At 43.5% G+C, this 27198-nt stretch overlaps 1 protein-coding gene across 1 annotated transcript in view; it reads right to left on the reverse strand.

The window, feature by feature from the left end:
- The window catches only part of emilin1a (elastin microfibril interfacer 1a), a 28816-nt gene extending 2835 nt beyond the window's left edge, over positions 1 to 25981 (reverse strand). The window contains exons 1-11 of the mRNA XM_026142315.1: positions 25638 to 25981; positions 8700 to 8816; positions 6700 to 6866; positions 6275 to 6374; positions 5940 to 6048; positions 5686 to 5856; positions 2334 to 3608; positions 1430 to 1844; positions 1067 to 1183; positions 279 to 296; positions 45 to 179 (exon numbers count right to left, since the gene is read on the reverse strand). Of these exons, the coding sequence (XP_025998100.1) occupies positions 45 to 179; positions 279 to 296; positions 1067 to 1183; positions 1430 to 1844; positions 2334 to 3608; positions 5686 to 5856; positions 5940 to 6048; positions 6275 to 6374; positions 6700 to 6866; positions 8700 to 8816; positions 25638 to 25750 (2737 nt within the window). The 5' untranslated portion in view covers positions 25751 to 25981. The remainder of the gene's footprint in view (positions 1 to 44; positions 180 to 278; positions 297 to 1066; positions 1184 to 1429; positions 1845 to 2333; positions 3609 to 5685; positions 5857 to 5939; positions 6049 to 6274; positions 6375 to 6699; positions 6867 to 8699; positions 8817 to 25637) is intronic.
- Between the last annotated feature and the right edge of the window lie 1217 nt (positions 25982 to 27198).

The following is a 27198-nucleotide window of genomic DNA, read 5'->3' on the forward strand; positions in this document are numbered from 1 at the left end:
AGAAAACCTAAAACTATTGAAACGTCCGTTGTAGTGAAACTCACCTGTTTTGGGATTGTAGGCGTTATTTTCATTGACAAAGACTTCATTGAACACTATGGTTCCCGTGTTCCTCATCGGGCGGGTCATGGCGGCAGAGAAGGAAAGGCGTGGCACGTGGGCATCGGAGCCTGGAGGACCTGATGATAGAGCAGAAACAAAGAGCAGGTGTTACCGTGGATTCGAGATCAAAGAGTTAGTCGCACTTTGATCTGCTGTTTGATAAGAACACCACATACCCTGTTCCCCTCTGAGACCTGGAAAGTAAGATGAAAGACAACAACAGCGAGTTAGACCCAGCGATACCATTCCTCATGTTTATATTGTACATATGCAACATGTTAATGAAGAGACATCAAAGATGCACCAAATACGTCTGTTAATACACGTTTATTTATATAAAAAGTAAATTCAAACTAGTAAGAAGCAGAAGTCAATTTATGGTATTCGTCATTACTCTGACCTAAATTTACTCTTCTGTACTGAAGTTTGTGTCCCAGTGGGAGACGGCTCACACATGTGCCTTGTCCCATGGCTGGGTCGCATTAGAAATTCATAGTTCTATAGTTTATGTTTTTTTGAGTGAAAATTTAGAGCAAATCACATTCTACTGCATTTTAGTTGGTGTGATGATTTAAGATTTCAATGGTGATAACGTTATTGTCCCCAATGGGAAATCGATTTGCAGTATGTCCATAGAGAGATATAAACAAACAAACAAACAAACAAACAAACACACACAAAAATAAAAAATAAGCCCAGAGAAAACTACCTAAATTTGATCATCTAGTTGAGAATAATGCCAATTATCAGCCAAATAAAAATGATTTGCTGCTGCGGTGTTAACAGATTGTTCAAGAAGCCTCTGTTTGGTGAAAGGTTTTACCAGGAGTCACATCCTAACGGTACAAATGCACATTCCTAAATAACATAGCTAACTTTAGCTAGCTTGATTAAGCTTAACTTCCATCTTTTTGGCCTAAGATGATCACTACTCTGGTTCCAACACTGGGCCTACAGTATTTACCTGGGGGTCCCATTGGTCCCTGTTCACCATCTCTGCCCTGAGGTCCTATCCTCCCTTCGGGTCCCATCGGACCCCGGGGCCCTTGCTCTCCTCGGAGCCCAGGTGGACCAGGTGGACCTGAAGGAGTGCAATGTTTGGTGAGACAGCCAGGAAACACTCCAGTACCAGTAACACTATCCTTAAAGAGAACTCGTGGGACTTAGCTTTTAGGCAGAGAGCACCATTTAAATCATTTTATGACAACTGCCTGGAATCTTTCTTTCATCTATTTTTCCCTCAGTCCAAACGTACCTCCCTTCAGTTGGGAGCAACTATCTCTCGACCAGCATTCAAATCCCACGCCATCTGCCCTCTGTGACTCACCCTTAAAGTCCCGTGTTTTGAATCTGTGGAAGTCTCTGACCAAGTCGACCACTGAAGAGTTCAGCCTGTGTATGTTGGAGTGGATGTGAGGCAGCTGGACGTTCTGGATATTTTCAATAGCATTTCCTTGAGAAGTAACTGTGACATTGAGTCCATTAACAGAGGTCCACAGCCCAGACACGTGTCGGTCCAAGCCCTCCTTGATGCCCTCCAGCTTTCCAGAAACCGAGTCGAAGCGCCCAGACACTTTTTCGAGGTTGGAGAGCCTTCGATCTAGGCCGTCACTGGACCTCCGGCACTCCCCGATCTCAGTCACATGGTTGCTCCTGATTATTTGGATCTCTCTGCCCAGATCGCTGAATCGAGTGTCTGAGTCAGCGACGTGGTCTGCCACGACCGTTTGCAGGTTGTTCACCTTGAAAAGAGTGTTGAAAGTTCTACTATGAAAAGACAATTTATTCTCCTACGGTCAGCACATCATCTGTCAGAAAACCCAAATATCTGTAATATCCTATTTTCATAACTGTTCCAAAGGTAACCATGATGCATTTGGAAATTTTTATGAATTTCTCTTGTTTTTTATTGAACTTCTGTTTTCTTTTGTGTGCTTTTGCATCATTTTCTGTTTGCTGGTGTTTTCTTGACTTGCAGTGCATTTGAACTGAACAACTGCGCAGCCCGCCCAACACTGCTCTTTCTGTTTTTCCAGGCAGTTTCCGCTGCTATGCCTGCTGATCCAAGCTACCAACAGTCACACTGATATAGCCTCCTTGTTTTGGTTCATTGCTTACTTTATAGCCACTCCACAATGCAACGCAGAAAAAGCCTTTAGTGGCTTTAAAAGGTTCACATGTCAAACAGATGTGTGCATAACTAGGCTATTATCTGCATCACATATTCTTACCTCAACGATGATATTGTCCTTAATGTGGGTCAGATCTGTTATCGTGTGCCCGTGTGTCTGCACAGTCCTTCCCAGGCCCTTCAGAGTGTCATTAATGGAGCTAAAAGTATCCATGACCTCAGCCAGCTCTCCTTGGATAGACTTCAGATCCCCTCCTAATTTTCCACTATGTACAGTGTGACCTTCCAGACGTTTCTTTAGATCATTTATGTTGGTTTTACACTGCACCGTGCACTCCTCCACGTCCTCTCTGAGTCGTCCCACCTCCTCCTGGAGGTTGGAGCAAACCTGAGAGCAGACAGATTCTCCCGAGTCGACTTTTCTCCGCAGATCCGTCAGTGCCGTCTGGCATCTGTTGAGGCTGATCGTGGTGGAGTTTTTAAATGTGAGCAGGTCCTTTTCTACAGTGCTGCATATCAAACACTCCTTAAAATCGCGGCCCAAAGTTTCCACTTCAGTGAAGATCCTGTTGAAGTTCTCGCCATCCTTCCCGGTCACAGCTGTTATCTTTTTCACATCAGTTGTTAAGTTAATCACTCTCTCAAGCAGCGAGTCTCCTGACACCGACAGGTTGTTCAGCTTGGTGTTAAACTTTTGGATCTCATCCTGGTTGGCCACAACCCTCCACTCTAAAGTTTTCACAGTTTCATCACTTGTTCGGTCTCTTGCGTTCGGCCCGCAGGTGTCTCTGCACATGTCTGTGGTCGATGTTAGCCGTCTGTCGAGGAAGGTCGTGATGTTCTCCAGCTTGCTTAAACGTCGACTGTGGTCCTTGACCGTGTCTGCAAGAACAGCCACATCCAGCTCTACTTTACCGATCTTGTAGCTGTGGTCATCGAGCTGAACGAGGACCGAGTTTCGCAGCTGAGTGACGTCTCTCTGCACAGTTTCTTTCATGTTGTTCCCGGTGTTAGTACACCTCTGCTCCGTCTTCCTCATTGTGGTATTCATCCTCTTTTCCAGTTCTCTTAGCCTGCCGTTCAACCGGTCCTCTGTCACTCTTCCCTTTCCTCCACCCGTCCCGAGCTCCTTATCCAGCCGCCCTTTAATAGCGTCACACTTGTTTGCAGTGGAGGTGAGTCGGACTTCGACATCAGACAGCCTCCTTCCCAGCTCGGTGACTGTGTTGCAGCAGGCCTGTGAGCGCTCAGTCTCGCTGCGAGAGATTTCCAAGCTTTGCCTCAAGTGCTGGTCTATGGAGCTGATCCTCTTTTCCAGGGCTGCGATCCGGTCCCTGTCCTGCTGCTGCTGGCGCCTCATGTCCTCCACGCCGACCTGGTGATAACGAGACATACGAGACATAACCGTCATGATGTCAGGCTCATATTTTTTCAGCGTCCTTGAAACTTTGATTTTTTTGTGATTTCTAAGGGTTTCAAAGGTACATTTTCCTGAACTGTAGGTTTGCTTTGTTGTTCTGCTTCTCAGCAGGAGTGATTGTATCTCTATACTAATACCATCTGTATTACTTCACTCTATAGGAGAAAAGCACTGAGCCATCTACACACCAACAGGAAAGCTGCGTAGCCCTGGAGAGTCACCCCACGAAGCCCCTGGTACAAAGTGTTTGTGCTGATGTTTTATTATTTTTATTGTTTTATGGATCACTGTTTACTTAACACAGGCCAGGAAATCAAGTATGGGATGGTGGAGGTGGGGTTTCCACGACCAAACCCCTCTTTCATCTTCTTATCAAAGGTTACAGCGCTCCGTTAAAAGGAAGGACGTTCTGATTCAATATTGTTTCCCTGTAAATATCACTCGTTGTGTAATATTGCAAAGAATTTTTACATATATTATGTATACAGTGCAATCTGAGGCTATAGTAAAGATAAATATTTTTGTCTTGAGCAACCATGTTTGTTTACTTCATCCAATCCCAGACTGGATCCTGTAACTAGCTTTTTTCTTAAATGATGTCATCTGCTAACAAACTCACCATCAGCAGATTTGCACATCCAGCTAAGCTGCAGGTGGATGTGTAATCATATCCTACTGCAGGGGTAGGCAACTCCAGGCCTCGAGGGCCGATGTCCTGGAGGTTTTAGATGTGTCCATGACCCATCACAGCTGATTTAAAGGGCTAAATGACTCCTCAGCATTTCTTGAAGTTCTCCAGAGGTCTGGTAATGAACTAATCATTTGATTCAGGTGTGTTAACCCAGGGTGAGATCCAAAGCCTGCAGGACACCGGCACTCGAGGCCTGGAGTTGCCCACCCCTGTCCTACTGACTGAGATCACAGCTGGCAAAAACACAGACAGTAGAAAGTGAGGCTAAGCTAATGCGTTAGTGCCTTAAACCTGCATTCTATCTGAAGACCAACAGGTGGCGACAGCTGTGGCTATAAAAAGACTGACGTAGGCCTGTGGGTCAATGACTTTGTGCCTCTGTAAACACTTTCCTGCTTGGTTTATGGGCTCATTTACTCTTTTCGTGTCATACTGAATAAAAAAGTATATTTACAAACCTTCGTCATTCCACCTATTTTTCTATTGTGCGAAAGGCTTTATAGCCTTGTTTTGAAACAGGTGCTATATAAATCAAGTATCAGTCAGCACGGGGTGGTTGGGCTGACAGCTAGCCAAAAGTGTCCGAAGCTTCCACACAGGAAGTGACTAACAGTGACATGGAGACCATGGGCAAAAAACCTGCTGATGATGTAAAGCGCTCAGGCTAAACTTTTCTCATTTTTGAGGTAAATACATTCGCTGAGTGCCAATAAGAGCAGAGTGTACATACGGCGACAGACGCAAGACGATATAACGTCCTCTAGTTTACGCAACAGGTGTAGGTGTCATTGTAGAAGCTGCCCAGTGTACTAAGACAATCGCCCTGCTACGACGCTTTGTATGCAGCATTTTAGGTCATATGTGCTCAGAGTGAAGATCTGACAATGCAGGAGCACCTGGGACAAACAAAGGAGTGGCTTTGTGCTATGGTGGGCGCAAGTGTGGGGCCCTTTATGTGTCGACGCCCACAGGGAGCCATGACAGCACACGAGGCAAATGAAAACTCACTTTATCTGATTTATGTTGAATCCCAACAAAAAAACGTAATGCAGCTGGTAAACTGTTTCCTTATTGTCGCTGCACTTTTCTCATCTTTTTCTTCAGTAATCCTTTTTTACTGTTTGTTTGTGCAGCGGTTTATGCTGCAGCATGGGGCCATTATCTTTTACTGCTTTGGGCAGAAGAAATCGCTTCCCACAGGGGCAAAGGCATGAACATCGAACTGCTAGTAAACGAACCACAAGTACGCCTTCATGTCTTATTGGTGGTGGGGAAATAATGGTGATTGTTGCCATATTGATATAATTATGACATAATGAATGAGGACATATTGGACTTTACCTGACAGGAAGAGCAGGACAGAGACACCCTCCTCTCCAGCTCTGTCAGTATCTCTTCCTTTAGGATGTTCAGCTGGTCACCTCCACCTCCTCCTCGGTCTGCTCCATCCAGTTCATTACCTCCTCCATTCACCAGGTGGTTGTTGATCGTGAGCAGCGTCTGATCATGTGCCTAAACGACCACAACAGTCACAGAAATGAGCATCATCCATGCTTGCGTGCACAAACAGCAGACTTCTGGACAGCCGCAGTTACCTGTGTTCTGTTATAGAGATGATCCAGCTTTGTCTGGATGCTGTTGATGGTTTCCTTCATGTGTGGTTGAGCTGAATCTGCAGGGACAATGGCCCCAGTCAGCCCGTGCCTACGAGATAGAAACAGTTTTGATTCCCTCGCGTGTGAGAAGTTTTCATCCACTCCAAAGCTGAGGTATATCTCCAGTGCAATAAACAGGAATTGAAAGTGTGCCGTCCATGCGTGACCCTAACAACACTTTAGTTTCTTTATTTCCACTAAACAGCGTTTCACTAACACTCAACTCAGTCCATGAAATAAAGCGTGCACGTGTGTTAAAAACAACAGTGACGTACAGCCTCTGGTTTATGCCATTGATGGTGGTCTGCATGTTGCTGAGGTCTTTGGTCAGGCCATGAATGGTGTTCTCCAGCTGTCTGATCTTCTCTGTGTCTCCTGGACAAAAGGAAAGGAAGGTGTGAAATGTGCTGCTTAATGCTGTAAATCTATTTGCTAAATGTCTCGACATGTTTTTCAGTCAGCTACTTATACTGACTGTTTTCATGTTTCCAGATTTGGACCATTTTGCAGAAACACACAGCTCACTGAGGTTCAGTACGTGTGACGCACATAATACGGCAGCCTGAGCTTCTTTTTTTAATGTTATGACCATTTGAAGCAGTCGTCCTTTACTTTATCAGAGGCCACACGTCTTCTTTCATTCTTGAGGTATCAAAACTCAGAAGATAAAGAATATTTTATGATTTGTTTGTAATTTCACCTTCTCCTCCCCGCTGCCCACCACCTGTGTCCGCGACACCAGTCTCAGGTGTCCCCTGTGGTCCACTGTGGCAGTCCTCCCCGGAGTAACCATGGCAACACCTCCACTCCATTTCTGTCACCATCTTGTAAGCTACTTTATATCTCGGTCTCCTGTACGTCCGATAGCTGAGGATGAAAAAGGAGTTTGTGAAACGACATCCAGATTGGTGTTTTCACTCGTCCGACCCCGTGACCCTTTCATCTCGATTGTTTTTAGTTTGTGTTGGTCGTCTTTATAGTGTCCCATATGGAAGAGAAATAGAATAAACTTATAAAAGACTTGCATCAGATGTGGCCTACTTCATATAGTGACTCATATAAGGCTGATATGATTTAGTCATGAACGTGGCCACTTTCTCAGTACTTTCATATATTCTTTTAGGAAGTATCCAAAACATACAAGTTTCATTTTTATAATTTTTAAGGATCTTATATCTGTTTTCACTCTCTTTTCATACAAGTTTCACACAAGACAGATACAAACTTTATAAGATTTATATTTATCTTTTCCATATGGGGTGGCTCAAAAATTGTTTCATTTTCTATGGCCAGATTTAGCTTTATATTACTCTTTTTTTGGTATCATTGTATGGAGTGTAGAAAAGTCAGGATAGATTTTAGAAAAAAATCTATAGGCATACATGTATTAGCCTGTCAGCATGCTATCATCTGTGTTTGGTTTCAAGGTGCAGCCATGCCTGAGTACAGCCTCACAGATCACTAATACAGCACCAAACGTTTCTGCCTTCAAAAACTGCAGCCAACTTGTTCCCGGTGATGACACTGCAAGATTTAATATTTGCAATGTAACCAAGTCAAAGACCTGCAGCGGCCCCTAAACCCTGCATGAGACATCATCATTGTGCTGTACACTGATATTCATGTGCAAAGGTCATTATATGTGAGGAAAATCACAGCAAATCATCTACTGATGATGAATGAGATTACAGGGACTTTAAATTCCCATTTTCCAAAGGAACTGCACTGAGCCAGTACAAAATCTCGTTCTTAGAGCATTCCTTTGCAAAAAAAGAAAAGCATGTTTTATTTGGAAAGCTTTGCTGGAGTCGTATCATTAATGTGCCACTCAGCTCTGCTTCTGAAGAGGTCTTATTTGCAGTCCTAACGCAATAAATAGACCAGAAATTGGCCAAAGCACTCCATAAAGATTTACCATCACAGGCATGTTAACAAGCCGCGGCTGCAAAAGTTTTTTTCCTTTCGTGACTTTACTGTAGGTAACACAGAAAAAAGATTTCGTCTTCCAGCTCCCTTTTCTGTGAGCGTGAGAAAAAAGGTCCTCGTAGAAGAAAAACAAAACAGGGCTCGAAGAAATGGGAGCAAGAGCTGGGCAGAGTTAGCAAGTGAAAGTGAGAGAATCATAAAAGGAAGAAACAGAGAGCAAGAGAAGATTGTTTTTGCAGGGTAGGAGACGAGACTGCGGTGCCTGGAACTCCTGTTGGCTTCATTCTTAGCATAGCCCAGGTTTAGACTGAGGCCCCTGGCAGGCATCGGGATCAAGCGGCAAGGCCAGGGTTAGACAACACAGTGAAAACTTCAAAGGAGGGAAAACATCAGCAATGCTCGATTAATGTTTTCTCCAAGTATTACATCCACGACTGGAAAACCCATTTAGCGAGTCCTATCTCTAGTAAATGTGCTCCGTTACTTGTAATAGTAGATATTCACCCGTCTGCACCAAAGAGACTTTATCACTGAGATTACCCAGAGACCAGTACGGAGCTGCAATCATGTGGAAGCCCAGCTTCAACCAGGCGCCCTCCTGACCTCGTGGTTGAAGCCCGGGAGACAAAAGATTGAGAGAGCTGAGTGAAGTCTACAGACAGGAAATAGAACAAAATGATGGATACAGGGTGCAGGACTCCTGCGGCTTTGAAGACGGCAAGGCTAAACTCGGGGTAGAATCCGGAAACACGGAGACGAGGCATAGATACTCACGCTACTCGAGGACACTGTCCCCAGGCACAGCGCTGGTAGTCCGGCTTGATGTACGTCTCCACGCCATCCTCCATCACGCAGCTAACCGTGCGCGTCACCACATAAGCGCACCAGTTCCTATTGAAGCAGGGAAAAGGAAATGGCAGATGAATGAGTGTGTGATGGCTATCGGTTAGCTCAGAGTTTCGAGTCAGGCGTTAACACAAACATAGCACCTCGCCCTCACTCCAGTTCTGCTCTACGTTCCCTGGCACAGAAAACAGGGAAGGAATGACAATCAAAACTCTGGTCACACGTTGAATGTGAGTCTCCACTGTTTGGAGTTTTTGTAGATTAATATCTCAGACCTTAGACTTGCAGTTATTGTTCTGTGCTGCACTCCAGGAAAATTGGTGCAAAAGTCAGATCATGTATGATAAGTACATGAATTTAACAATGACTGCAACACACCAAGTTCACTGCAGTATTTATACTGCATCTCTTTGCAGTAAACACAGAGTTACATTTATTCACAAATGCCCAGCAAAACATTTATAAAAGCCTGTCAGATGCATGATCTCTTTCCACAAATCTGAGAAGTCGTGAACCAGGGAAAGTAACTGCAAAAGTAAATTAGATTTTCTCTGCAAACAGTTTTCAGTTCATTACATCAGTTTTAAAAAATGAAGCAATACCTTCATAAACCAATGAAGGTAGATACACTGTAAATGTGCTTTAAGTATGAAAGCGCCTGTTTGCGTTTTTCCTTACAGATAACAATATAAAAATAAAAGAAATATTCATTTCAGATCTGGCCCACATACCTCAAAGAATGACGGCCCTTTGGTGGCCCAGATTTGGTTTGCCAAAGGTGGCCCACACATGGGCCAGCAGCAGACACGCTGCTGGCCCTGTGATGGCCCAGAACAGATGTCAGCCTAATGTGTACCTTAATCGACCCATGTAATAACTACATGTGCCGGAACATAATAGTGCAAAAGTAACATGACGAAGCTCTGCTCAGACAGTGAATGGACTGATTCTTATATAACACTTCTCTACTCTCACAGATTACTCAAAGTGCTCCATACAGCATTCACACACTCGCTCTAAGCTAAGTGCTTCCTAACTACATTCATGCACATTCACACTCTTGACATCCTGGAGGAGTCAGGGATCGAACCACTAACCTTCCGATCAGTAGGTGACCTGCTCTACCTGCTGAGCTACAGCCACCCAGCGGCAAACATGAGTGAAACCTCACTGGGTTTTGGATAAAGTGTACACTCACAAACCTGTCAAACCTGCGTTTGAAACATTAGCTACCATAGCAGTATAGTATTGCAACATGACATTTGGGTCTTCTACCTAAAATAGGAAAATAAACAGTGTCATCATTGCCAGACCTGGCCCACATCTGGTTGACACACACTCTGCCATGACACCAGTCACTCAGAAGTGCCAGCTTGATGCTGGGCCAGACCTGTTTTCTATGAGCCTGGGCCACATAACCCAAACCATAATCGGCCCAGATATGGCATGCCATCACATAGACAGTGCCATCTACACCTGGCTCATATCTGGATGACATACCACTTACTATGCCAGAAGCCAGCCAGCAGTGTCAGCTTGACACCAGATCCGGGCCAGACCTGACTGCTATGTGGGATATGACCCCCTATGAGCAAGCACTTCGGCAACAGTGGGAAGGAAAAACTCCCTTTTAACAGGAAGAATATATAACAAAATATAAGAGTAAGAAAACGTTTAGCCTAGCTAAGCACATAATGTTAACCCGGGGATGCAGGTCGCTTCGTCTAAGCAAACAAATATCAGCAACATCAGTTTCCAGTTTTTCCAAACATAACTATATTTCCTGTCTTTGTTAACTTTGATGTTCCAAAGCTACAAGCTGGTTGTGCTAATACTGGGTTACTTAGTGGACTTCACACAAGAATCACACAAAAAGCTGAAGATAGTAACCTCACTGTCCACATGGTGTTCTCTCTGGTTGTTTCACTGTATTTGAGCCTACAGCAACTCAGTGCACTTAGGTGCGTAGACATGGTCAACATGACCTGCTAAACTGCTAAACTGCTAAACCAGACAGGTTTGATTGGGATTATCGCACATGAACACTTTTTCTGATTTTTCTGTGATCAAATGTTAATGTCAGAGAGAGTGTCCAGACTACTTCAAGCTGATAGAAAGGAACACTGCTATCAGCTAAGAACAGGATCCTCAGACTACAGCTGGCACAGGCTCATTAAAAAGAAGATTTGAAAACCATTGCCTGGTCTGATGAGTCTGCATTTCTGCTGCAACATTCAAACAGAGTCCAAATTTGGTGTAAAAACCATGAAAGCATGGATCCATCCTTCCTTCTATTAATGCGTCAGGCTGCTGGTGATAAAACTGCGTTTGATGCCACTTTGGGCCGCTTACTACGAACTAAGCCTCATTTAAACAACCATCCAATTATGACCACACCTACCCATCTCCTAATGGCTGCTTCCAGCAGGAAAATGGACCATGTAACAGAGGTACAATCATCTCAAACTGGTTTCATGAGTTCACTGCACTCAAATCCCACAGTCACCGGATCCCAATCCTACTGGGTCACCTTTGGTGCAAGAAGACATTCACATCATGGATCTCAGCAACTGTGTGATGCTGTCATGTCAATATAGACATGAATCTTCAATGAATCTTTACAGCACTTGATTGAATCTATAGCATCGAGAATGAAAGTAGTTCTGAACGCTAAAGGGAATCTGACCTAATGTCTGTGAAGGTTCTCAGTCATCATCGTAGTATAAGGAGCTTGGAAAGCTCCTTAGAAGTTCAAACTGAAGGTGAAACATCTTCAAGCAACTTAAAGAAGTCCAGACGCTTTTCTTTCCAAGCTCCTTAGACCAATCTGACCTAATACTAACAAGGTGTACTATATATGGTGCACACACGTGTCACTGCTGACAGGGTAGCCCTCTGATCAACCCTCTGAACCACCGATTCCCACCTGTTCAAGGAAGCACGATGTTCATTGATCCTACAGTACACACATGGAAAACCACAACACCAAGCATAAAGTGGCTGCAAAGAGCAAAATCACAGATCAACAGCAGCATGCATCTAGAGTTATGTTTCCCGGTGAAGTATTCACTCGCGTCATGTACTTCCCCTCCTTCACTGAGCCCTGAGGGGACTGTAAGTAAGTAAAGTTTATTTATTAAGCGCTCTTCATAGACAGGCCGTCACAAAGCGCTGTACACAGAGATTAAAATAAACAGACAGTTAAGTAACAAAATAGACAATATACACAATATAAAAGGTTAAAAGTAAATAAATAAGTAAAATAGTAAATTAATACTGCAGCTCCTAAGAGCTGGTGGCTAACTTTGTTTGCCAGTGACTTCAGTGGAAACAGCTGCCCGCTGTGGCTCAAATAACACTGGCTGCTTAACTGAAAAGAACTTTTCACACTAAATTAAATCCAATGTTGATAAAATAATGCTCATTATAGCAGCTTTCTAATGCTAGGTTCAGGTTTTAACTTAATCCATACTTTTCACGCCAACTCAAATATTAATCCTAAAATAATTCCCATGAAGTGGACGGTCAAACATTTGTTAAAACAGCAAAAAAACGTCCCCATAAACATGCTTTCATAGCACGACGCTCCCACACACTCCCACAGTCTGCAGGCTACTCCGTTTGTCCTCGTCTGCCTTATCGCCCTTGACCCTCTGATGTCTCTCTTGATAACGGCTGCAGATAGATTTGAGACACAGACGTCCTTCAGTCACTTTCTATCATCATTTTCATATTACCCACAATCCCCATCTGCGGCTATTTCTCCAGTGGTCATTACGGCCAATTAGTGTCACTCCCAGAGTCATCTACGCAGAACTATGAAGTGTTTTATGGATAAAATTTGGAGAACACAAGGAGCTCCTTCATCCTGGGAAGTCAGTCAGCAGCTTCAGTCCCTCTTCTGTCTCGTCCTTTCATCCGTCTGTCTGTCAGTCTTCACGTCTGTCACTTTTCTCTCTGTGTTACCGTCTTGTTCAGTCTCACACAGGTTTTGGCACCCGAGCGCCTCTCTGTCCATCTCTGTTTATTATCTGCTACTCGTCTCCTTTCCTTTTTTCCTCCTCCTGTAGCCTTCGTTCTCACCCCGTAAACTGTCCCCCTCCTCATTCCAGAGCTTGTTTCATTGACAAGAAGAGTTTATCATGTTCTGACCCCCATGACCTATTACCTCTCTTCATGGGAAAGTGAACTAATTAGTTGTCAGACTGCTGTTAATGTTTGTTGATCTGAAACATAACATATGCTACAGATGGATGGAATCAACCACATCCACACCTTAAACATGTCAATTTTCAAAAACTTTACTTATTGTTGGAGCTTTTTCCCAAAAGGTTTTCCCAAAGTTCTGGAGAAAAAACTGTATCTGCTTCGGGAAACTTTGCTGGGTCAGGACATTTGCAAATACCCCATCAACCTGATCGCGGTGCCAAAGCCTGTGCGTTACATACGAACGCTGAGCCCATCAGCTCCGTAACATATGCCAAGGTCGCAAATCTGAGACATCCACTTCATCCATCCATCCATCTTCATCCGCTTTGTCCGGGGCCGGGTCGCGGGGGCAGCAGCCTAAGCAAAGAGGCCCAGACCTCCCTCTCCCCAGCCACCTCCTCCAGCTTATCCGGGGGAATACCAAGGCGTTCCCAGGCCAGCCGAGAGATATAATTTCTCCAGCGTGTCCTGGGTCTGCCCCGGGGCCTCCTCCCGGTGGGACATGCCTGGAACACCTCACCCAGGAGGCGCCCAGGGGGCATCCTTGTCAGATGCCCGAACCACCTCAGCTGGCTCCTTTCGATGTGGAGCAGCATCCACTTCATTTAATTATAATCAATAAAAACAGTTAAAAACAACCGTTGAGCATAATTTTCTCTTGCAGAAAGCAAAGAGGTCCAGGTGATGGTTAAAGAAGCACCTCAGACAACATTTTGGTTTAAATTCATGACGTCAGTCCAACAGTGAAGAAAGGACAGGAGGGCGGGGGCAGAGCGAGGGGAAGACATGCGGTAAAGGATGGATGCTCTCAGCCGTACGGCACGTGGCCGCCCGCTCAGCGCCCCGAGCTTTAAAGTAGTTACTGTTACTTTTCACTGTACACTTACAAAAAGGCTTTTCAACAACTTCTGTTGAGAGTAGAAAAGTTAAAGCACACAGGGATTAAAGTTTCATTTAAAATGGAAACAGCCTGTAAGATTTGTTACTCTCTTTTTTAAATGGGACTTCTTTATGTTTTCTGTCCACAATAATAGATGTTCATAGACGTTCATGGCTCTACGTGACCGATTAGGCTGTTGTTAGTTTTGTTTTCACAGCTTCCCTCCTCACGCAGCCACAAACTGACCTGTGTCTGTTCTGTCTTCTGTTAGGTGCATGTGTAAACCACTCACTCTACAGCCACGGTTTACTTAATGTGATGACAGATTATCACTGACATGTATGAGTGGGTCAAAAACAGTGGTTACATCTGTTAAATCCGCCTGTGATTCCCCCTCATTAACATCTTTTCGGATTGGCTGAAGGGAGCGTCCTAACGTTCCCTCTGATGTGTGCTATGATGTTGAATTATTATTTATAGTGTTCCTGCGCACTGTTTTGGTAGAGCAGTGGCTTAATGAAAGTGAGCTCTGTGGATCATAACCATAGTTTCCTGCTGACTCGATGCTTGATGTCAGCTGAAGGGTGAGAAATTTCATGAGGATAATACATTTTGTTTCAGTGAACACAAAAAGTATTTGTTAATTATTTAGATCTTTAGTGTCTGTCTGTGAAGCTTTTGTATCTGCGTGTCAATCGAGTTGATCCCATAGAAAATAACTGTGCAGATGTTGATTCAACCTGAAATAACCCAACAGCTGCTCTGACCTCTGATCTTTGTCTCATCCTGTGGCGGGTTAGATCGATCAGTAAGGCATCTAACATCTAACAGCATGTTTCAGACAGAGGGTACCACAGCAAGCAGAAAAACTCAGACGTGCTGTTGAGATTTTACTTCTTTATCTCATATTGACACATCTCAAGGATTAAATGTGTAGTTAAACATCTTTAGACTGAAAGAGGAGTTTTCACTGTTCGTGGTCCTTCATGTAAAAGGCTAATAATACATGTGATGGTTGTTTCTCTTTTCACCAATAAGACATGGAGTTTGAGTGGAGGGGTTATGGGAAAAACACATGAAATATTGATGGCAGTTAAAGGCCGTGCGCAGAAACTTGTGGCTTATTTGGTCCGTTTACAGCATATCACGTTGCCTCACACTGATGTGAAGTGGTTTCTAGCTTTCAGCCTGGAGTCGGCACCGCTGAATGATATTTGGCTGAAATCACCCAGCGCCCATGCGTCCAAACAGCACTGGAGCTGCCTCTATATGCTTCCACAGATGCAGCACAGACACTCGTGTGATTTGTTCCACTAGCTGTGCATTGCTGTTTTTAATATATTACATTTTCCTCAGTTACATTGTGTTTAATGTCTTTGTAAAACTCGGTCTGGTGGTCGGTTGCACTGCATTATGCTTCGTGGTGGTTTGCTGGGTTACCGCTGGTCTTGCTCTCTTCTACTTAAAATGACTGAGAAATGGGAATCGAACATGTTCATCAAAGCAAGAGTAAAAAGAGAGCGTTTCAAGTCACACAGCCGTGGTTAATCGTCACCGCTCATCCTCCTGTTCTCGCACTTTAGCTGACTTGTTTTCGTCACAGGGATTCAGTGGGACAGCGCTGCCGCTCACTGACAGCAGATAAAGCTTAGAGCTGGCAACACCCCGCCCGATTTTCTCTGACAGAGAACAGAACGTCTCATATAAATAAACGTAACCATCGATCATTTTTTCACTTCTGAGCAGACACAGATGTGCAAACACGCATTCGTATCCATATACATCCAGAACTGCCTCGATCTGGCAGCTTTCAAACACTTAGTGTACACACCGCCCTCACTGTGGGCTCATTTTCCAGTCTTTCCATCATGGGATGACAGCCGTCTTTATATTTGTCAGATGATGACGAAGTCTAAGCGCAAAGCTCATTGAGTGCATGTCTGTCCCAAAAGCAGACTTTGCTGGATTTGTTGAAGTTTTCAGGCTCTGTGCTGCATAGATGACACATCTGAAACGTTTCAGCAAACCCGTTTTCTCCTCTCTGGCTAATCAGCATGAAGTTAGGCTTTCTCAGCCGTAATCCAATAAAGTCCCAATAATCCAAACGGCTGCAGAGAAATCACTCAGATGAAAGTGCACTAACTAGACTTGGCATCTTTGCCCATAAGTGTGAAACACAATTGCACGCACACTCAGCTGTGCATTCCTAAACAAGCACTAGCACACGCACAAAGGTAGACGCAAACCTGAGTGTCACCTGCTCATTCTTCACAAACACACATTACTATTGTGAACATCATCATTAAAATCACTGCTCAGAACATAACACGGCAGGAACACGTGTTCCTCCGTGGACACACCGTCAAGACCGTGACGTATGGATACTAAAATACTTGCTTTGGATTTCACAGTGCTGGTGTTTGGACAGTGACACGTTTTTGTAGTTTTGCCTCTGACCAGCACGATGGGGGACTTTAAATCATACAAGCAGGATGTGATTGAAGAGCCAACTGTCAGCGTTATTTCAGGCCGTTTAACAAAATTGCTCCATTAACTGTTCAGCATTGGCAGATGTTTTTATACATAGTGCCCCATTTTCAGATGGTCGAAAGTAATTGGACAAACTAACAGAATTTTAAATAGAAGGAATGGTTTTAATATTTGGTTGAAAGTCAGTGAGTGAAGTGTAGAACATTTCCTCCAACGATATTTTTCTCTTCCTTCTATCTGCTACATTTCGTTTGTTTCGTCTTTCCAAAAAGTTGTGTTTTGTCCAAACTGTGTTGGCTCTTTTCCGTGAAGGCCAGCCTGTGCTTCCTGTTCCTGGGTGTAACCAGCGGTTCACAACTATGAACTTGTTTTTCGTAACCAACTAAAGATTGTCGATTTGATCGCTCCTTAAGTTTTTGCTATTACACTCATGGGATTATTTTGGATTTAATGATGGGCATGTTCACTTGCACTGACATCTCCTTCAACCTCGTACTGAGAGCTTGAGTGGACAGTACCACCAAAACATACCAAGTTCAACACTCAGAATCAGCTCCAGACCTCCAGGATCTGCTTCATTTACCATTAGAAAAATACAGTAGCAGGTTTCGCCTGGACATAAAAGAGCTTGTCGGTCAGTCGTCCAGTTACTTTTGAGCTACTGAAAAAAACTGGCTTTGTGTAAAAATGGCTGTAGTTGATAAACTGTCACAGTCGGGGTGTTTGCGGAGTGGACGCAGAAGCAGACACAGGAGAGAGAAAATGAAGGTTTAACAAAAAGCCGTTTATTTGGCTGATAGTAAAAAACCACCAAACAAAGGCGAGGCGAACTGGGGCAAAACTAAACTAGAAACTAAACTGGGAGCAGCTAAACTTACTATGACGACTAAGACGTGAGACATAACATGTAAACTGAACAGCAGCATGCAAAACTTTGAACATGAAGTAAACTAAACCTGCCAAGAACACGAACACGAAGAGTAGAAAGCAAGACTCTGCGACCCGACGTGAAGTAAACAGACGACCCAACAATGAAGAGAGGAACACAGAGGACACATGCACAGAAGGGTAACAAGGGAAGTGGAAACACCTGGAAACACAGCTGATACAAGTGAACACGACGCCACAGGGGAAGCAAAACTAAACACACCGAACATGGAAACACAAGACTTTCAGACAAAACAGGAAACATGGAAAGACGTAGACTGTGACAACACAGGCTTGACGACGGGACATGGAACACGCAGACATGAAACGCACAATAGACAGAACGATACACAAGGAGAGGAAGATAGAAACAGGAAGCAACACATGAACAAGGGAGCATGGATGAAACTAAGACATACTAATAATACACTAGAACTTACCAATTACTCTAATAAATCATGAGGAATCAAAAACAGTAAATAAACCTAAAATGCTGGTCACAGTCCCGCTGTCATAAACAGCTCATGCATTAGTTTTGTTAATGTCCTTGAATCAGAGCTGAAGGTCTACACGAGGGCTGTTCGATATAACGATATAAAAACATTTATCGTGTCCTATCACGCTATCGTTGGTTTCGTGGTGTCGTAAAATAAACTGTTTATATTAATATTGTTTCATCGTTTGATGGTCACTGTAGTGGCTACATTAATTTCTTAAAGTAAACCTTTCACAATAAAGCTTAAGATCCTGTTGAGACTTTTCAAAATAAACTGAATCATGTGAAAGAGTATGCAGAGAGTTTATGGATGAGAAACAAAAAAGAGCCGTCAGGTGCTAAAAAATAAACCTTAGACTCAGACCTTGAAAGGAAACGGCGGCCGTTACAACTTGTGTCTAAAAATGTGTCGTTGCATGCATCGGTTAAAACACTCGACTCCAGCTACACGACGCCCAGCTGGAAACACTTCAAGTCGAGCTGCCCGAGATTCACAGAATTTACAGAAAATGTTACATTTTTGTGATTTATATCGTTATCGGGAAGACAGATGTCTGATATCGGGATATGGTCATATCGCACAGCCCTAGTCTACACTTACTGAAGCTGACCGATTGATCCAGCGTGATGGCATACAGAGGCAGAGCTACAAAAAAAGTGTGTCACTTGCCAAAATTGTACCAGTTGGATTGTATTCACATGAATCCCAGTACGCTGCTGTACTCCCAAATTAAAGTGCACAGCTGTTGCCAGTATTGAATCCTTTTTCTACAGTTTGCTTACAATAAACATGATTTACGCTTTACTGCTGTTAATGCATTTTAATGATGAGAAAGCTTTCCTTTCTTTGCTTCGATAAACTAATAAAGCATTAAAAAAACTTGGATTGTTTCCGAATACTCACATCCCGTTAGATAACTCACCGACTGAAACTCTAAACATGTCTAAGAGTAAATGACATTAAGACATTTGGACTTTGGAGAAGTTTGTAAAGCTAAAAAGCTAAAAATCTGAGTTATTACAGGCAACTGAGAATTAAAGCGCTCGTGTTTGAAATGCACAGGTCTCCATGTATGGGTCTGTACTATTGCCTCCCATCAGGGGCCATTCAGCAACATTTCCTTTACTATATCAGCTCCACAGTATAATACTGCACATGTGCAGAGCAGTTCCTGCACATGCTTCAGGATGTTTATGGCTACATTGTGTATTTTCAGGATGCTTGTCTGACAGTAGTAGATAGAGCCAGAAATGTAAAGCTAAAGTACAATGATATTCAATCCATATTCAAACATCTATTGTGCTGTGCAACCAAACATTGTTAAACCTGCTGAACTGTAGTTGAAACTCACTATGTAGGCTGAGTCTGTAGACGCTTTCCTTGTGCCAGTGCAAGTGGAAAGAGTTCAAGTGGAAGTGGACAAACTGGTTCAGGTAATTACAGAAGAAGGTGTGACTGAGGCTGGGGTCATGTGGAAGTAATCCAAATGGACACACAGAGAAGGCATTTCAAAAATCCACATCCATTTATTAAATTGCATTATGTAACCTTTTTTTTATCATAGCGCTAAAAACCCTTTAAATCCACACATTTGTATCAGTATTTCCTGAGCCGCTCCTTCCCTCAGACACTGTCACATTTACAAGTGTAACTTTGTTCTCACAGCTTTGAACCATCAGCAGTAACAGAGACTTCTGTCAGATAAGAGGACGTACAAATGCAGCTCTTTGGAGGTGTTCATTGCACAAACAGTATTGTCTGGCTTTTATTTTTCGAGGCAGGAGGTCATGTGATGAGCCGATTAGTTTTTATTGACAGTTGTAATAAAGAGATTAGCGATGGCACACTGGAAATGTTCTGGGATTGAGAAACTCACAGCATCTACAGTAATTTCCATCACCTGTCGACCTGCCGGACGTACTGCAGAAAATCAGCATCTGCATGAGAAAGGCGGGACAGGTTTTTTACTTCATTTCAAAAACTAAAAAAAATGTCCAAGATTTTCTCTAGCAACTTTTTTTAAACACCCATTTATCGGGGATTAGCTCATAACTCATGTGGTGGCACAGTAAAGTCGGGCCTGGGTTCAAAGCTACCAGCTGTTAAATCACAAATTAACTTTGACTTTTGTGGAAAGCTGAATTCAATTTCACTTAAAACACTAAAGCTACAGACCACAAAACCAAAACAAAATACTGAAAGGGGCTAAAAAGTAGAGTAAAGGTGAGTATAAAGTTACTTTAACATGATAAGACATACCTGCTGCCTTGCCGCCTTAAGATGTTGCTGATTTCTAAGGATGAACCAGGAAATTGCTTAGAGTTTGTAGCTATGAACAAGTGTTCTCTTGTAAACAGTAATGTGAGTCATTGTTACCAGAAGGTTAATGATTATAGCAGCTTTAAGTCAACGAAACGGGAAAGCCGCGCCTTTGCAATGCAAGAAAGTAACCAAACGATTGGCCTTGAATGCTGGCTTCACATCCTCACATCCACGTCGTCAGTCTCCCACAGTCACAAACATGCAAACTATGCCTTCATTAGCTCTCTGGCAGACACAGAGCAGGGAATCTTTGAACGTATGCGTCTTGTCTTTATATACAGAGCTATAACTCAGCGTGAGTGAAAGTCTTACACCTGCCTGAACCTTGCTTTAATGCCCAATAAATTTCAGCTCCCTGTAAAACAGCAGACAGAAACTTCACAGCCAAGCAGGAAGTTGTGATCTGACATCTCTACCCACGCATTCCAGGTTCATTATATTCAGCAGCATCACTGCATGGGACCTGCACAGAGAACGTGCGGGTAAAGTAGAATATTCGCATCGAATGAGTGGGCGGAAGAGGGAGTGAAAGAAAGAAAAGAGTGGGCTGAGGTTTAATGCTTAAACAAAGAAATCCTTTGGCGGCGTCTATTGTTGAGGAATCTTTCACTTATCTTCAAGGAGAGGCCTCGACAGCAACCTGAATGAGTGGGTTGAAAGGGGTAGGCTAGCATTTGAACTGTGAACCGGAGGTCGAGCGTCCCTATGAAGTCCTTGTACACACAGTGAAAGGCACACGGATCGCCACGGATGACTCGAGTGCACTCACTCATGCTTGAGCGATCCCATTTGGAGAGGCTAACGTACAGAAAAGGCAGGCGCACGCATATTTCCAGGCTCTGCACACGTTTTACTGGCACGCACACCAGGACGTGCGTGACTATGTAAACTTCTCTCTGATTGTTTAGCCTGACGGTCACCAAGATATACTGAGAATGTCTAGGATTCTGCCATTTGCTTTAATATTATTGCTAAGACACATCAGCATTCGGAGGTCTGCGGGGGATTTTTGGTGACCCACTTGAATTTTAGCCATTTATGGAAGCGTGCGCATTTAGAGCATAAGTGCTCAAAGCCTTAAAATCACAGTTGCCCAGAATAGCAAGGTAAAGCTCTCCAAGCTGTTTGTAGTACAAATGTCCTGTCATGGCATCCGTGACCCGAGTCGAGGCTCATAGTCTCAGCTGTTGAGCTGTGTGGGGGGATGTGATGGGAAGAAATCCCAGTCTTTATAACTTTCTGTAGGTTTATGTAAACAAAGGACGGCTTCCTCATATGTGATGCGCGCTGAAACTATGGTAATTAGGTTACAAAGGCTGTGCCTGGAGAGCATCCCTGTTCCCACATGGCATTAGCATATTTAAGGAGATGTTTTTTATACTGACCTAATTAACAGGAAGCAGAAAATACGGATAAAGTGAATTTGAGCACGTTCCAAGTTTTGGTTCAATAGGAGACAAACAGCCTGATCCACCGGCTGCATAGTGCAGCGTTAAACATGTTCTAACTGTGCAGTCCTATTAAATTTACAATGAAGTTTACGCCCCTCACTTCTGAGTAATTTTGTGGGTAGATGTGTCATATAGATGGGTGATTGTTAGGGAAATATTACACTGACAGAGATGAGCTGGAGCTGATCAAACACGTGCCAAAAAGACAAATAGAGGACATGCTAATCACTTCTGTGCCAGTCAGACAAATCAAATAATTATGTTCTTCAATTCTGTTGCAACAAGAGTTAAAGTAATAGCCATGCTTAGTGCAAATTAGCAGATGTTACCATAGTAACATGCTAAAACTAGAAAGCTCATTGGAGCTTCTTAGCTGCTGCTTACATGAGATGATATTTAACACAGTCTTCAATTTAAACTGTCAACGGTTGCCCCAAAGTGCTTCATATTGGTAAACGGCCTAAAAATCTACTTGAGCATTCAAACAACATGTTACGTTCACGTAACCACCGAGATTTATGCACATTCACAACACTTCAGAGCAATTTGGGGTTCAGTATCTGACAACAGTCAGTGTTGTCTTGTGTTGTGGGTGTCAGCCACCAGGTTTAAATAAAGATAACCAACACATCAGCCCGGTTCTTAGTCTGTGTACAGATCATTGTCCATTCACACTATGGATGCTTATCAGCTTTGATAAAGTGATACAAAGCAATAATATCTGAGTAGGCCTACAGTTGGTGATTTTGAGATTGGATTTCAGCCACACAGACCGTTTGCCCGCATACAGACAAACTCACTCAAATGTTACAGGTCGACAATTCTTGGACTACGACAGAAACGTGAAAGCTTCCTGCACCCATGCCCCCTGATTCTGCACATTCATATGCAAACATCTCTTTAACAACACTGTTTACTTTTTACCCTGAGAGCGACATCAATTTCTGCTTGGAATTTCATCGCAAGTCATCCAAAAGTTGTTGAGACATTTCACTCAAAACCACAAATTTGAACTCCACGGTGGTCCTAAAAGAAAAAAAAGCTACCACGAATGCTGAGATCATTCAGCCTGTATCAGCTGGCAGGCATTACCATCCACACAGCCAAACTTAAGCACTTGAGTGTGTGAGAAATTCAACCCCCTCATTGTTTAGTCTCACCGTGCATTAAGATCGGCTGAGGGAGCACTTTATGAGGTGTTTATAATTTATAAACGAAGAGCACAAAGTGTTGGATCACATGTGGGTGAACAACAGTTGTGAACATGATATTTTGGGCTAATGCTTAGTTGAATCTAAGGATTAGTTCCCTGTAGATTTATGCAGATGTGGTCAGTTAGGTTTTGCATGCATTGATGTTAAATAAAGAGGACTAGAACCACCGAACGCTGCCTTTAAACTTCTGCGATGCTTAATGAACGGATGCTTGCTCAGACGCAATTAAGACAAGCTAAGTTGTGGACAGCAGCTCCCACATTGCTGAACAATCCGAATCTGCTCCTGTTTCCTTAATAATTCCTTAAACAGAAGAAGAGCGTTCTAAACAGAAAACCACAATGAGAAGGTTAGAAAGTGAAACAGAGTCTTGTGGTTCTGCCGGTAACTTTTGGTCAAGAAGCTTTTGGAAATTTCACATTTGATTCATTTTTCAGTGGATCCTTAAACCTTAGGCCCAGAACAAAGAAGCCTTTGTCATTCAGTTATGAAGGACTGACAGCAAATCTCGGTGTTTACGACTGACGTTTCAGTTCAGCCACAGGAGTAAGTACCAAAAACCATCAGGGCTCCGCATTCAAGACTTTTGTTCTCAGTGTCATGTTTGAGGACACCAAAATAAAAAGTTTAGACTTTTGAGTACGGAGAGAGGCGACCGACTTATTCCAAAGCCATTTGCTGCACAGGGAGGTACAACAAAGTTACACATTCATTTCATTTTGCTCCAGATTACTCCAGTGTCTGAATAAGTGTACAGTGCATTTGTCTCCCTTTGTGACCCATGTATAAGGGAACCTAAGTGTGATAACTAACAGACGGTGACAGTAAGCATGTTCTGCTCCTTGCTACCCTCCAGTGGTGATCTAATGCCTCGTCCATCAAACTACCAACGAGCCAAAACAGGTCTGCAGTCCACCTGCATCCATCTCCAACATCTCCTCCGCTCTTCCTCAGTCAATATCTGCAGCTTGGAGATTTTGGCAGGAGATGTGTCAGAAAGCTCTGGGTCCTCCTGATCCCGCAATCAAACCTCTGCTGGATGTCTCCAGTTCATACCAAAGCCTTTGCCGCTTTTGGAATACTTCACACATCTGTCAAAACAGATCACTTGAGTTCAAACAGATGTCAGAGGGGCAAACTGCACCGTCATGGGCCAATACATTCTTCTTCCTGATACGTCACTTTGTGTGTGCGTATGTGTGTGTCCATCACAGGCCAACCATGGTGACTCCTTCATAGCCTGCTGGTTGCAGCAAAAGGAAGCCTTTTAAGAAGCAAAGCCCCCCCTCTGCCCCTGTCAGTCTGTCTTTTTTCTTGTCTTGTCTCCCCTCCCTGCCTTGTTGGCACTCTTTCACTCTCTTTTGCCATGCCCGCTTGCTTGGTCTCACTCCAGATAGCCTTTTATACCACTTTTTCTACTCCTGCAGAGACAGAGAACGTTTTATGCCTACTTGTCTCCGTCTGATTTTTTTTCTTTTAGCTTCCTATCTCTTGCTTCCACTCGACCAATCAACTCGTTCTCCATCTCCATCTTGTGTCCTCCTGTCTGTGGTTACAGCTCAACTTGAATGCACACGTGAACAGCTGCTTTTCGTCACAGACAGCATCAGCAGCACAGAAACCTGATAGAAACCTCTGTCGCAGGAGCTCAGCTCCCAGAAGCTTGGCCTATCCTGCCGACACATACACACTAACTACAAACACATGCAGGCCTCGAGGCAGACCCACACCAGATGTGAGTGCAGTGAACCTTTTTATTCACACACACGTGCGACTACCTACATCATCTGATCAGTTCTTTATTCATCCATTTACAGCCGTACAAGTCACTCGCATTGTCTGAGGGGGTCGTCCACACACGGGCCCCTGAAGGAGGCGATCAATTACATGCTAATAACAACCTACGGGGTGGATACAGGATAATAAAAATTATACGCCCACTAACAATATCATTGGCCGGGTCTGAGCTGGGACGCCATCAGTGACTACTAAGCAGCTGTCTTAGGATCAAAACGGGAATGGTGCAAATCCAGCTGAACCAGCAGTTCTGAAAAATGAAGCCAACATGAAAGGTTAAAAAAAAACTAACGGAATTACAAAGCATGTTTACAGGATAGAACAGACGGGTAACAGACGTCTCCGAAAACGTCAGAGCGCTTTTGAAAATATGCGGTGTCCTGATAAACTGAGCAGATATTTGAGGTTTACACAGCTACATTCTCACCTGAAAATATGTTAAACGTGTATTTTGTGACCCAGAAAGATTAATAAGAGTAATATTAAAACTAACTAGCTGCCGCCATTGTTGGAAACTTAACAAGCTCCAAAGCAGAATGATAAATCCTCCTCTGACACTTGAAGCCTGTGAGAGATTCAGGGCCTCCTGAAAAATTTTCACTTGGGGATCTGGAACAGTAAATGTCTGTAATTCCTATAAGCTCTGTCCAGCTCCGGGGCCCCTGAATCATCACACTCCACCCACCCACTCACCCACTCACTCACTTACTCACGCTTTATTCCCGATTCTCTGCTGCGTAAGAGACTTTATCACCAATAACACATTTCATGTGAAAATGAGAATTCAGACCACGTGTGAGCTGCTTATAAACGGCCCATTCATCTGATGCTTGAATGGTTTAAACAGATACAAGCAAACTTTAAACAGTTGTTGACTAATAGATTGTTGCATCCATGAGTTCATCCATGAACGGACCAGTGGGGAAATTCACAGGTCTCGAACCTTTCTTTGGAGAAGAAAAAATAACAAAGCAAACTTTTTTAACCAAAGAGTTTAATTTGAAACTATTTTTAGGTAAACAAACGTTTTAAACTGAACGAGTCACAGGTTGGTGATCTCTGCGCGCGGTGGACCTTACCTGTGCCTGCTCGCCGCTCTCTGACCCGCTGGAACTGTAGACTCCGCGTATCCCAGACCCGAACACACACGGGCTAGTAAGAAGGTAAGCAGGTAAAATAAATGCTCCATCATTAAGTCCAATGTAAGTCAAAGACAAATGAAAGTCATTTAGGTCCAAAGTCTCTCCAAGAAAAAGCCCGCTGGATCCGTTCAGTGACGCACAGTCGGTAAATGCAGACGCAGAGCCATGACTTCACAGGATGATGAAGACCCGCAGAGTCCAGTCAAGTGCATTTCAGACGCTAAACTGCGAGCGTGCTGGAGGCAGACTTCCGCTGAAGAGCGAAGGAACAAGAAGCAAGTTTGCTGAGCTCAGTGAGCCCCATGCCAGCTCCCTCCCTCCCTGCATGCCCCCTACCCTCCCCCGTTTGTCTGTTTCGCTTTGATACTCAGTTTACTGGAAGTGCACTTCGCTTTCTACTCTGCTTCCCAAGTGTACTCATGTCGACGTGCGTGACGCTTTTCAGTGTGTTGTTATCTTTTTAGTAAGTAGTAAAGTTGATTTATTAAACGCTTTTCATAGACAGACAGTCACACGCACAGAGTAAAGTTATTTTTAAACTTTACTTAATAAACGTTATAACCTAAATCGTCAGAATACGAAGTAGACTCCTCTGCTCTCAGGCCCTGCGCCAAAATCACAGTGTAAATATAACTGTGGATAAACTGTATAGAAAAGATGGCCATAACTTATCTAGATGGATGAGTTAGAACAACAACCTGTCTCTGAACTATTAAAACCGCCCAAAAATATACTTTAAAATGTGTCAGTTTGGACACATTTCAAAGTATATTTATTTTAATATGTGCTCACGTTAAAATAAATCACACTGAGCTAAAGTCAAGGCTCTGAGGCATGAAACATGCTTATTTATTTCTGATATTGTCCCAGTTACTTATTTTACTTTGTTTTACACGCTGTAACTGTAAAACTTTTAGTCTCATCTTTTAAGCCAGCCTGGAATAGAAAATCGATTAACTCAAAGTAAGGATTTTATATCGTAGGCTGATGTCAGATTTCAGTCTGAGAAGCAGATGACATCGAGCGACTCCAATCAAACGCACACAGACAGCAAGTAGTCGAAGCATTGTGGATATTCTTGTGCTCTCTGAGCCAAGAGAGAGCTTTTATTCATGCCATGATTTACGCTGCTCTTCATTTCCTGCTTCAGTTCTCTTCCTGCTATTATACGTATCCAAAGTGGGCCAACATGCCCAACAGTTAAATATAGACGGCTGCGATCTCAGCAGCTCTCCTGTGAGTGACACGGTGTCCAAAGTCGGTTTAAAAACAGTCGTTTTTATTTGTACCGTGCTTTCAAATGTATTTGGAAACATTTGCTGAACTCTAATTGTCCACACTCTGTGATTCAGACGAAAGAGGGGGGAAAGGACACACTGGCTGTCATGGTCCGTGGGAGTACCCGGAGGGGTTTTCCTTCTGTGGCTGCTGAGCCATCCCTTTGGGGCGGAGACTGCAGTGCTTCACCTGAGCCTCTTCTGCGAGCAATCAGCGGGAG

Source organism: Astatotilapia calliptera, chromosome 15, assembly GCF_900246225.1.
Source record: "Astatotilapia calliptera chromosome 15, fAstCal1.2, whole genome shotgun sequence".
Lineage (NCBI taxonomy): Eukaryota > Metazoa > Chordata > Actinopteri > Cichliformes > Cichlidae > Astatotilapia > Astatotilapia calliptera.